Below are 12060 nucleotides of genomic sequence, written 5' to 3'. Positions count from 1 at the left end.
CGCTTCTATTTATTACCCTCCCTCCCTTTCTCGTAACAGCTCTCTCTCTCTCTCTCTCTCTGTCTCACGTGCCCTCTCTCCACCCATCTCCTCTCATCCATTAGCAAGAAGAACGGATCGCCGGCAGACGAGAAGAGACGAGACGGCCGAGGCAGACGGAGCAGCAGCAGCAGCAGAAAAGAAGAAGAAGAAGAAGAAGAAGAAGGAAGCATCATGAACAGTCTGATGAAGGGATTCAGCGCTGCCAAGGGCGGAGTGGTCGCCGCCGCCGAGAAGACGAAGGCCGGGATGGAGGAGGCCGCCGCCAAGACCAAGGAGGGGGTCATGTATGTCGGTAAGGTGGACGGAAAGTTAAAAATAATAATAACCAACATTTGGAGTTTTAGGCGATAAAAGTGAGGCAAAAAAAAAGATGGAGAAGAACGTAAAAGTGTCAGAAAAGTGAAATTCACCGCAACGCTGTGAGGAGAGGATGATGGAGAGGAGGAGGAGGAGGAGGAGGAGGAGGAGTTAGGATCAAACAGATAAAGCTGTAATATGTGCTTATTGTTTGGGAAAAAAAGCACTATTAAACATGAAGGAAGGAGAAGTTAGATTTGACAGAATTCGACCATTAGCTGCCAAATTATGAGGACTATTGGTGGAAAATGAAGAAGGGATGGGTGGAGGACAAGTAGACGGCAGACTGAGATGGATGGATGGATGGATGGATGGATGGATGGATGGAGGACGAGAAGCCACTCAAATCAGGAAAAAGAAAGGGAGGAAAGACGAGAGGCGCAGGAGGAAAAGTGCAATTCATTATGACGTGGGACGTTCAGAGCAGGAACGGATGAGGAAGGAAAGGATGGAGAGATGGAGGAGGGAGAGATGAAGGAGGGAGAGATGAAGGAGGGAGAGATGAAGGAGGGAGAGATGAAGGATGGAGAGATGAAGGAGGGAGAGAGAGAGAGAGGAGGAGAAACTGGTGAAGAAAAGTTCAATTTCATATCAAGTTTTTGCCAATTTGTGGGTTTATTTGGGTAGAAAATGAACGAAAGGAGGCAGAAGGACGAATGAAAATCAGCAAAATCAAGACAAGAAGCTAAATCAGAATATTTAAATCAGGAGGATGATAGACGGGGAGGAAAAAAGCAGGATTGAAGAAAGGATGGAGATGAACAGAGAGAGGAGGAGGAGGAGGAGTGGAAACAGAGGAAAGAGGCCAAAAGCAGTTAAACTTCATATCAAACTTCCAAAACTGTTGATGGAAAATGAGTGGGAGATGGGTGGAGGGTGAAACTCAACACCAAACCAGGAAGAAATAAAAGGAGGGATGGAGGGATGAAGCAGTGATGGATGGAGGACGAGAAGCTGAATCTTAAATTATTCAAATCAGAAAAAAGACGATGGAAGGGAGGCGGAGGAGGAAAAGTGCAATTCATCCTGACGTGCAGCGAACGTGGAGGTCGGACGCAAGAAAGGACGAAGGAAAAGATGGAGGGATAAAGGGATGGGTGGAGGAAGAGCTGCAGGAGACAAACTGATAAAGAAGATGTTAAATTTCTAGAAGTTTTAGTTTTTATTTGATGGAAAATGAACGAGTGAAATATAACAACAAGACAGGAAATAAATAAATCACGGGAGGAAGTGAAGACGGAGGACAAGAAGCTAAATCTTGAATTATTTAAATCCGAAAAAAAGAAAGACGAGGAAAGAAAAAGTGTGATTCATCACGATCGATTAGACAGTTTGAAGGTTATTTGTGAGAGAAATAAAAGAAGAAATGATGGATGAAGACAGAAGGAGAGAAACTGGGCAAAATTTTACTTCAAATTTCTTGAAATTTTTAGTTTTTTGGTGTAAAATGAAGAAGGGATGGTTGGAGGACGAGTGAAATTCAGCACCGAGACTAAAATACAGACGGGATGAAGAACGGAGTGGCAGATGGAGGACAAGAAGCTGAATCTTAAAATATTTAAATCATAAAAGAGACGATAGAAGAAGAAGAAGACGGTGGAAAAGAAAAAGTGCAATTCATCCTCACGTATTGGATTTGAAGACGTGGACGCCCATGTGGAGCAAAAACAAGGAACGAAGGATGAACAATGGAGGTTAAATGAAGAGAAACTGGCCTCAATAAGCTAAATTTCACATCAAAGTTCCAGAAATTTGGTGTTTTTTAAAGTGGAAAATGACCGAGAGATGGGTGGAGTGAAGTTCAACACAGGAATAAATAAAGGGAGGGAGCGACGGAGGACAGGCAGCTGGATTATAAAATATTTAAATCAGAATAAAGAGAGAAGAACGACAAGAGGCGGAGGATGATCTGCATTCAATCTGAAGATGTGAACATCTGGAGCAGAAACAAAGATGAACAGATGCATAGAAGATGTGGACCACATGATTTCTGTCCACACGGGATCAAACCATCAATGTTCGGTCCAGGTTTTACACCCTGGACACAGTTTGCTCACAGTGTTGGTGAAACCAGAAGGTTGTGAAAGAGTTCACAACATCTAAGTCGGTTTCAGGTTTCAGTGTGGATGGATCCGTTTCACATAATGGAAGTCTCGCCCAGTGTTTTCTCTCTTTTAGCTCCATGTTTGGTCTCCACCTGGTCCTGAGGGAAATATCTGGATCTGTAGCAGCTTCATTCTCCACCAGGTCTGATAAAATGGAAATCTAATCCAGTCTTTACAGCCTTCGAGCTCTGTGTTTGGTCTCCACCATCTCCCAAGAGCAGTATTTGGTTCTTTACATGCTAGATGCTCCACTTTATATGATACAATGCTACACTCTTTTTAGCTCCATGTTTGGTCTCCACCACCTCCAGAGGTAAATGTCTAGCTGCCAAACGTCCAGTCCAGTTTTCATACTCGGTTAGCTCCATGTTTGGTCTCCAGAGTTCATTTATGACGTCTTAGTAGCTAAATGTGCCGACGTATTTGATAAAATCAAAGTCTTTATTAGCATTCACTCCCTTTTAGCTCCATGTTTGGTCTCCACCATCTCCAGAGGTAAATATCTGACTGTCAAATGCTCCACTGTGTTGGATGAAATGCTAAGTCCAGTCCAGTTTTCCTACTCTGTTCTTTCACGTTTGGTCTCCACCATGTCCAGAGTTCATTTATGGCGTCTTAGTAGCTAACTGTGCTGATGTATTTGTTAAAATCAAAGTCTATTATAGCATTCACTCCCTTTTAGCTCCATGTTTGGTCTCCACCATCTCCCAAGGTAAATATCTTCCTCTGTAGCTGCTAAAGCCGCACTGCGTTTTTGAATTCTGGACCAGATTTCTATTTTATTTGACTTTTAGCTCCATGTTTGGTCTTGAAAATCTCCCAAGGTACATATCTGAGTCCAACAGCAGATAAATACTGAGTTAAAACTCCGTACAAAGCTCAATAACGATAAGTTATCATTAACACGCTGCATCGTCACTTCTACTGATCAGTATACGTTGATCACACGGCAGCTTTTTAAGAAATGAGTTGAAAACCAGGCCTCACCTTGTGTGTGCTCTGTTTATGCTTTGTTGCCATGGCGACACACTCGGTGGCCCACAGGAAGTGATGCCATGTCCCGTTGGGTCGCTTGTTGTTGTGTTTTACTCTCACCTGTACTGTCGACTGGTGATGGATGGATGGATCACAGCTCAGTGTTTATCAATCACCTTCATTGATCCGCCTGTTAAAGCTGAGAAAAAAAATCAATAAAGAGGCAAAATCAAAGTATTCAAAGATAATCTCAGGTTTAACGACGTAAAGTAGGTCCAAACAGCAGCTCAGAGATTATATAACAAAGGCAGCTTTCTGACAGTAGCTAATATATTAAATACAGTCAAAATGGTGCCATCTGCTGGCTAAAGTCGGTGTACTATCTCTGTATGAATTAAGTTTATACCTGTAACTGAGACATCCTTCTACCGTTACACCCATTATTATCTTGGACTATTTTGATGTGTATGCTGCTGTAATGCTGCATTATATTATATAAACAGTGAGTAATTTATTTTTGTGTCACCTCTTAGCTACGACTCTTCACCACCACCTAAAAACAATGAGGTTGAAGCCAAAGAACAGGTGATGGGAGCTGGATTTGCATTTAGCTTGGGGTAAACTTTCAGGAAAAATGTTAGCAGTCAGAGAGAGTTTAGTTTCCTCTGTTTTGTTCTGTTATTTTATACCGTTCCTGTTGTGCTTTGTCACTTTTTGCTTTTATCAACATGCGATCTTTTCCACAAGAACTAAGACTGTATATAAACGATCTAATGACTAGCTTCAGCATGCCTAAATACTAGCGTAGCAATGCTAGTTGTTACCATAGGAACAGTAGTGACTGACAGTTTAGTTAGTTCTTGCTGGCTGAATATCTGACTCTCTGTTAGCCTGATCAGGAAGACTCAGTGTCGATGTGAAGATTCCCTCTAAGGCTGCAATTAACACCTATTTTGAATACCAATTAATCTGCAAATTATTGTCTAAATGCATCAACTCATTGTTTAATCCACAGAAAAAGTCCCAGTGTCGGAAAGTCCTAAAATATCTCACTTCCTGTTGAGTAAGATGGGTAAAAGGATCTCATTCTTACAGGGACTAATTTGAGAAATGCTTCATGTCTGTGAAGCTGAAGCTTGTGGACGAGTCACTGGTGGACGTCATGTGCCACGGCAGAATCGTGACCTGATTTTCCGAACAAAACAGAAACCGGAAGAAAAGGTCTGAAAAGTAAAACCAGCACAAAAGTGGCTGCATTCTCTTTAACGGCCAGTAGAGGGCAGGTCGACTGTACAGACGTCTGTGAGAAAATGACCCGACTTCACAATCGATTTGTTCCCCCAGGAAACATTTTCCTAATGACTTTATGGTCTCAACCACTAGTTATGGGTCTCCCTCAATACAGTGTGATGTTTATTTTGTAAATGATGGTCCCGTTTAGGAGAAAACAGACGATTAAATTCACTACGTTTGAGGTCTGAACTGTGACCAACAGTCTTGTGACAAAATGAGTTTTCCCTCACAAGCCTAAATCCAGACTGTTTACACAGAGCAGAGAAGAGACGACAAGAGAGACTAAGAAGACAATAAAACATACTGGATTAATAAAATAAATGTAGCATGGCTCAGAAACAGTAAACAGAGGACCAGGTGGTTGGAAGATGCATATCGTATAAAAATGTGAGAAATGAATCGTTTGCTAAAATACAAACAGTAAATATGTGGAGCATGTGGAGCGTCTGTTTTATTGTCTAGTGTTGGTGAAATCTGGAGACACCTGGAAAAATGTTCTACATGTTGATTCCAAGCTTCTCCTTTTTTTTTTTTTCAATTTTCATAAAGTAATCGCCAAAAATTCAACTTTAAGGCATTGCAACTGCACAAAAGACGTGTCTGAGTTCCTTCTGCCTTCAGCCATGGTTGTGTTGTTTCCATGGAGGTGCAGGACTTTATAATGCAGAGAAAAACGAGCCCACAGTGAGTGGAAATGTGACGGTAGCAAAAAAACACCAATGCATCAATTGCTTTGGGTCGAGGGGCTTAAAACACAATATTTCTTTTATTGTTGTCGGACAGAAAAGACAAACCTGCAGCCTCATTAAATATGCATCGTATGCAGCTCTAAGTCTGGTTTAACGAGCAGCTTCAGTTCAAACATCACTCGAGTCCTGTCGGGAAACAGCTGCTGAGGCTCCACACAGTGTGTTTCTGTGCTGCCACATCAGCCGACGGTGAATCACAGACTGTGTTCGGTCGGACAAAGAGTCCGTTCAGTCGGACCCGTCACATGTCCCACCAGCACGACGCCCACTGGCTGAGTTATATCCCCGAATCTGGATCGGGACCAACGAACAACAAGAGGAAGGCTGAGTGGTGCAACCAGCTGCAGTTCCTCTAATGTCCACTGGACCGTTACCTGATCTGACCCGCGCTGGACTCCGTCTCTAAATCTTAAGAAAGAGGATAAAACGAGGACAGGGTGGGCTTCACACAGAGGGCGGCTGGCTGCCTCGGTGTGAACCAGGTGACATGAATGAATAATTCAGGTCTCTGCAGAAGAAACCAGGTCAGATCCAGAGTCATACTCACCCTGAACAGCTGCTAACAGATGTTGGTTCGGAGGAGATGCAGGTAAACTCAGCTTGAACCTTGTTTCATTTCAGGACTGAGATCTTCCAGTTTGGGCTGATTTTATAGCATAAAACCTCAAGAACAGCTGGTATACGGACAGCAGCTACTACGAACGCATACATGTTTGATTAAAGAGCCGGAAATACTGTTTTCATTCACATGTTGGGACTTGTTTAGTCATTCATGAGAAGTTTTGAATTTAACGGCAGTTGGGATGAAAATGACAAAGCAGAGAGTAAGTCAGTAAAATAATATTAATAACATGTCTGTCAAATTCAAAACAGTCAATAAAAGCTCCTGAGAATTTAGAACACATGTCCTCATGTCTGATTTACATTTTGTTGGTGGAATTGTAATGTTTTGTTCGTTCATCTTTCTCCAGGAAACAAGACGATGGAGGGAATGGTGACCGGCGTTAACACAGGTAAACTAACGAACACACCCGTAATGAGTACAAAGGAGAAGAAATAATTACTGGCATCATCACAAAAAAAGCAAACAGCTCCTACTACAGCTGTATTAGATGTTCAAAGCTAAACGAGGATAAACATGCACGTGACAGATGTACACCGAATCCCCAGAAAGCTTCTTATAGAGTAAAGCTAAAATAAAACCGCTCTAAGCGTTGATTGTAATTTAAAACAGAACAGCCCCAAAAAAACAAGGCTCGTGAAATCTAATTTTGCAGGTAATTGGCCTCCTCGTCTGTTCCTTAACGAGTTTATTCAGATTAAGCTTAAGGGAGGTTTAAAATGTTTTTCCTGGAAGAATCTTTTGCTCACATTGATTATTACAAACAGTGATAATGATTGATCAGCCATAGTCAGTATGAACGCTTCACAGGATCAGTAAATAAAACAAATGATCTCAGTTCTGACAAATATTATAAATAAAATTCAACACATCTGAGGTATCGGCATTATTTATGAGTTCAGTATCGCCACCATCAGCCAGGGTTTTAATTTCAAATGTAAGTGATTAAAAAAAACCCACGTTTCTGGTTGTAGTGGCCCAGAAGTCCACCGAGCAGGCCAACGTCGTGGCCGACACCGCCGTCTCCGGGGCCAACGAGGTGGCCCAGGCCGCGGTGGAGGGGGTGGAGAACGCGGCGGTGGCGAGCGGATTCGTCAGCGCGGTGAGTGATGTCACATCACATGACCTCAGACTGTTAGCTTTGTAAATGAACATTTCCTTAATTCGTTTATTGTTATTTTAATTTGATCAGTGTCAATTTTTGCTAACGAGCACTTTTATACTATAGGATTTTTTTTATTATTATTATTTTTTTCATTTAAAAAGTAACAGTTTTAACTCATTTTAACAGTTTTAGGCTGGATGTGTTTGAATGATTATTTTTTTTATTTAAAAAAAATGAAAACGAAAAAAAAAATTAAATTAATGAATAATAAAAAAATAAGAGTATTATTTTTGTTTTTTATTTATTTGTTCTTATATTTCTACTTTTATTAGCCTTTTCTAAAAATGGATTCATTTTTGATTAATATTGCTTTATATCACCACATTATTTTTTATTTTATTATTTTTATTTCCACTTTTATTTTATTATTCTTGATTTATTTTTGCAATTTGGCGCTCTCACTACTCCATAGAAAACTATTTAAACGTATGAATTTACTGCATTTTTTTTTTTAAAAGAGCATTTATTTTGTTCAGAAAGTGTTGTTTAATCGGCCAATTCTTATTTTCTATCCTGCATAAAAACCCAAAAAATAAATAAAATCTCCTTAATTTTATTTTGTAAGTGCAAAGTAAATATTTCACAATCTACTAAATATTCTATATGTGGCATGAAAGACACACTACGTTAATCCTTTCATTATTTATTATTATTTTCATTCGTCTTGTGTTTATAACTTTTATTTTTCTGTCTCAAATCTTTGGTGATTGGCTGGAAACAGGAGGAGGCGGGACCTGTGGCTGACGAGGTGCCTGATTGGTTGAGGATGGGGGGGGGGCATGGCATGATGCTCGTTGCCTGATAACATATGACTATATATATATACAATAATACGACCTTAACAGCTTCATGAATCTAACATTTCTTATCTAAAACTCCAGCAGTCTTTAAGCGTCATATTGAGTTTAAAGGGCTCCAGTTTTGTACTAAAATTCAGGCTAGAGTCCTAAATCCCTCCCAGATCTGTATGCTCTGTTTGGTGGCACATCAAACCCTGACTGCAGCCTCAGTTTTCTGCTTTAAATCCTCCAGAGATGCTCATTTCATTTAAACTCAGCGAGACGGGTGAACAGAACCGATCAGCCACAACATTAAAACCACCAACAGGTGATGTGAATAACGTTATGTTGTCGTCGTGGCTCCTGTCAGACATACCAGGCAGGCAGTCCTCCATGTTAATGTGTTGGAGGACTGGCTCCTGTCAGACATACCAGGCAGGCAGTCCTCCATGTTAATGTGTTGGAGGCAGGAAAATGGGCAGCATGAGAATCTGAGGGACTTTGACCAACTGTGATGGTTAGACGATTGGGTCGGAACATCTCTGAAGAGACGCTAAACAACCATAAAGTGTCGCAAAAAGTGTCCATCACTGAAAGCTTCTATAATGGACACATGGACCCTGGAAAAAGGTGGCCTGGTCTGTTAAATCTGTTTTCTTGTACATCATGTGAGTGTAGTTTACCTGTGAAGGGTTTCTGGTGGACGTTGGACAAAGTTCTCGATTTACCAGTCAGTCTATGTTCCAACCCTTACCTACGGTCATGAGCGACCGAATAAATGAGGCTGGCAATGCAAGTGGCTTCAATGAGTTTCCTCTGGGTTGCTGTGATAGCTCAACTGGTTGACATCAAGCAAGTCCAGTTGCTACGATTAATCTACGAGAATAGCCATGACCTGGATGACTGAGAACCTTCACAGACATCTGAGTAGGATCCATCCTTGACTGGGAACATCTTAGGATCTCCCAGAAGGAACTGGAAAGGGACATCCGCAATCCCCTGCTTGGGCTAGTGCCATTTTGTACCGACCCCGGATAAGTAAAACAAAATGGATGGATGGATGAAGATGGCAGCAGGAAGCACTATGGAAAGAAGGCAATCTGGTGATGTTCGGCTGGGAAGTGTTGGGTTCTCGCCTTAGTTCACGTTAGCGGTACTCTCTGATGCCACATTGCAAACAATGTTCAGGAATGGTTTGAGAAACGTGACGAAGAGTTCAAGGTGTTGTGTATAACATTAGGGAGGCTTTAATGTTGTGGCTGATCAGAGTTTGACTATTAAAACTACTGGTGGTCGTAGTAATCAGAGCGGCAACAGCAGACGTAGTTTTCTTTGAGTAATCACCGAATATACCCAAAAACCCCAGTAAGACTTATTTTGCCTTACAAGGTCTTAATGAGCATAAAATGAACTGAAAGCTGTCAGCATCGATATGTAATGATGGTTTCCACCTGGAGATGAACAAAACTAACAAACTATGAAGGAGAATGATGCATGCCTTATCTAATGTTTGTCATTATGCTGATGACACCTTTCTTTATCCTCAAAATATGTCAGTTCAAAACTTATTTACTTATTGTGTTTCTTTACTATAGTTTCGGTAAATGTCACCATGATGCCGTTTACCGAAACTCTTTGCTCGTTGTGTTTTCTTGATGTATTGATGAGTTTACAAAAGGTCCAGTCGCCAGAAAAGTGTCTGGTGTAGAAATGTCTCCTGTTGCAGGATTTATTGCTCCTAGCGAATGGAAAATCACCTCCAACTCATATTAACATGGCTGCTTCTTTCAGCTTTGCTTCATCTTGGCTTCGTTACGTTTTTCTCAGCTGACGACCAGAAAGATGTCTGGAGTGATTTTACAGATGTGAAGCTGGATTTCTCCCAACACATCAAAATCAGATGAGGTCTCTTTGGTTAAGGACGCATTCACACTTGTCAGTTTCCATTAAAACACATCTCCTGAGAGTATGTAGTCCAGCAGACAGCATTATTGTGTAAGTTTGGTAGGTACAGAAGCTGTAATCTAGTTGTGATCCATATAACTTGTGTTTTCTATGTTTTGGGTAGACCAAGATAAAGTGTGAACGCACCCTAAATCTTCAGTATACGATCATAAAGCACCATTTAAATCCCAAGGAACAAACTACTGAAGGATTTTAAAACCAGTTAACAGTTACACCGTCATCACAAGATGAAACTAACGGACGCATTCACCTGTTGACATGTACAGGGAGTCCAGAGCTGAGTGCAGCCATTGTTCATGTCATTAGCTGCACCTTTGTTTTGGGAGAAGTTCAGCTTTCTGTGAGGGTGGATTTGAACAGAAGACCTGACCTTGATTCTGTCTCCTCTGCAGACTGACCTCCCAAAAACAGAAGGAGGAGGAGAACAGACCGAACAGGCTGCACAGTAGGTGAGGAAGAAAAACCACAGAGAATAAAACATGCAAGATGAGTTCACATCGGTGCTCTGGAGAGCATGTACGGCAGCAGGATGATGTATGAACAAAGAGTTGTGTTAACTTTACCCAGTATGGATGGATTGTTCCTGTCACTAAACAAATTGTGTACAACTACTCTGAAGAGGCTAGTAACCTTTTGATTGTGTTTCCTGCCCCGAAAACACAGTTAAAAGCTACAAAACATCCTCAAAATGTGTCTCCATTGGGAAAACGTTGCTGTGTTTTACTTTAAATATTAATATTTCATCAAATCGAACGCAAACTCTGAGTTCAAATGTGTGAAAAACAGCGCAGTAGTTATTTTTACATGGTTAATGATGGTAAATAGCTTAATGGTTGTTTAGGTGTCGTGAAGACAGCGGCTCTGTGAAGGTTTATCTGATTTAAAAAGTAGAAGGTTTGACACTTCTAAAGCATTTTTTAAAAACCGTTTTCATCCTGATTTCACTTCCCTCTCTCGTTTTTATCTTCTCCCCTCAGACTCTGAACCTCCCGCCGTGTCTGACGAGGATCCAGAGAAGAAAAAACTTTTAGCCGTCGCTCGACTTCGACCTCCGACCCCGAAGCATCCTCCATCTGCTGTGATTAACCCCATTAACCGTCCCTCCTGTTGCTGTGGCTACACCGCATCCGCTCGTCTCACAGGTTTTTAACGCTCGGCGATGAAGCGAATCAGGTCGCGTGCATCCACACTCTCAGCCGAGTGGCCGGACAGATGCCTGAAGCCGTTTTAAATGCATGTCGCTTAGACTACTAGAATCTACTGACCGGTGACGAACGCTGCAGTTCTCACGCTCACTCCCCGTCTGTGTCGCTGATCAAAGCTGATTTCTTCTTTTATAAGTGAAATAAAAACGAGTTTGAAATCCCCCTGCAGGCTTTGTTTCTTCTTCACACTCAGACACTGAGTTTATTTGTTGTTTAAAACATTGTCGTTTGAAAAACTTCCCGTCAGCATAAAAAAAACAACATTTTTATTCAACTTATTTTTACTGTTATGAGGTTGATGTTGGGGGCAGAGTTGGTCATTTAATCAACTAAACGTTCATGAATCTGCTTAGAAACTACAGAACAAGTTCAGAACCGGCCTGAGAATCCGTTTTCTTCGGTATCAGAGTGATTCTGCTGCTTTGGATGGACCACTTTTATAAAATATGAAGTAAAAATGTGTCCCAGAAAGAACTTCATTTCATTTTCATCCTTGTGTTGGTTTCCACACAGGCCTCAAGTCGGTGTTTCCACTGAATTACTTTATAATTTTATCTTTTTAACTTTATAAGTTTGAGTTGTGTTTGACTTTGTAATCTCAATATGTTGACATTTTTCCCTCTAATTTTGCCTTTTGATCTAAAAATACCTTTTTTGGGGGAATAATTTAACCTTTTCGTTTGATTAATTTTCTTAGAAAGTGTATTTTCTGCTTTTTATGTCAACATTTTGATTTATTTTAGAATTTGGATTGAGAAAAAACATACTTTTGATTCTTTAATGTCCAGATTTTGACTTTCTTT

At 40.9% G+C, this 12060-nt stretch overlaps 1 protein-coding gene across 2 annotated transcripts; it reads left to right on the top strand.

Moving 5' to 3' along the window:
* The first annotated feature begins 135 nt into the window (after window positions 1–135).
* LOC103362065 (alpha-synuclein-like) lies at window positions 136–11419 on the top strand. 2 transcript variants are annotated; one of them, XM_008288325.1, is made up of 6 exons: window positions 136–334; window positions 6493–6534; window positions 7118–7245; window positions 8030–8056; window positions 10445–10501; window positions 11030–11419. In XM_008288325.1, exons 1-5 carry the CDS (start codon window positions 214–216, stop codon window positions 10499–10501), a joined length of 375 nt encoding a protein of 124 aa, XP_008286547.1. In that variant the 5' UTR covers window positions 136–213; the 3' UTR covers window positions 11030–11419. The 2 variants fall into 2 exon arrangements, with proteins under 2 accessions (XP_008286547.1, XP_008286548.1); XM_008288326.1 differs by lacking the exon at window positions 8030–8056.
* The last annotated feature ends 641 nt before the right edge of the window (window positions 11420–12060 follow it).

Source organism: Stegastes partitus, unplaced genomic scaffold, assembly GCF_000690725.1.
Source record: "Stegastes partitus isolate 25-593 unplaced genomic scaffold, Stegastes_partitus-1.0.2 Scaffold553, whole genome shotgun sequence".
Classification (NCBI taxonomy): Eukaryota; Metazoa; Chordata; class Actinopteri; family Pomacentridae; genus Stegastes; species Stegastes partitus.
The sequence above is the reverse complement of the archived record's forward strand: the minus strand, read 5'-3'. Positions and strand labels throughout refer to the sequence as shown.

Bases quoted from the DNA above. Each gene is read 5' to 3' on its own strand.
- LOC103362065 (XM_008288325.1), top strand. From the start codon at position 214: ATGAACAGTCTGATGAAGGGATTCAGCGCTGCCAAGGGCGGAGTGGTC. The intron at 335-6,492 runs GTAAGGTGGACG...ATCTTTCTCCAG, and splicing joins GGAGGGGGTCATGTATGTCG to GAAACAAGACGATGGAGGGA. The intron at 6,535-7,117 runs GTAAACTAACGA...TTCTGGTTGTAG, and splicing joins GGTGACCGGCGTTAACACAG to TGGCCCAGAAGTCCACCGAG.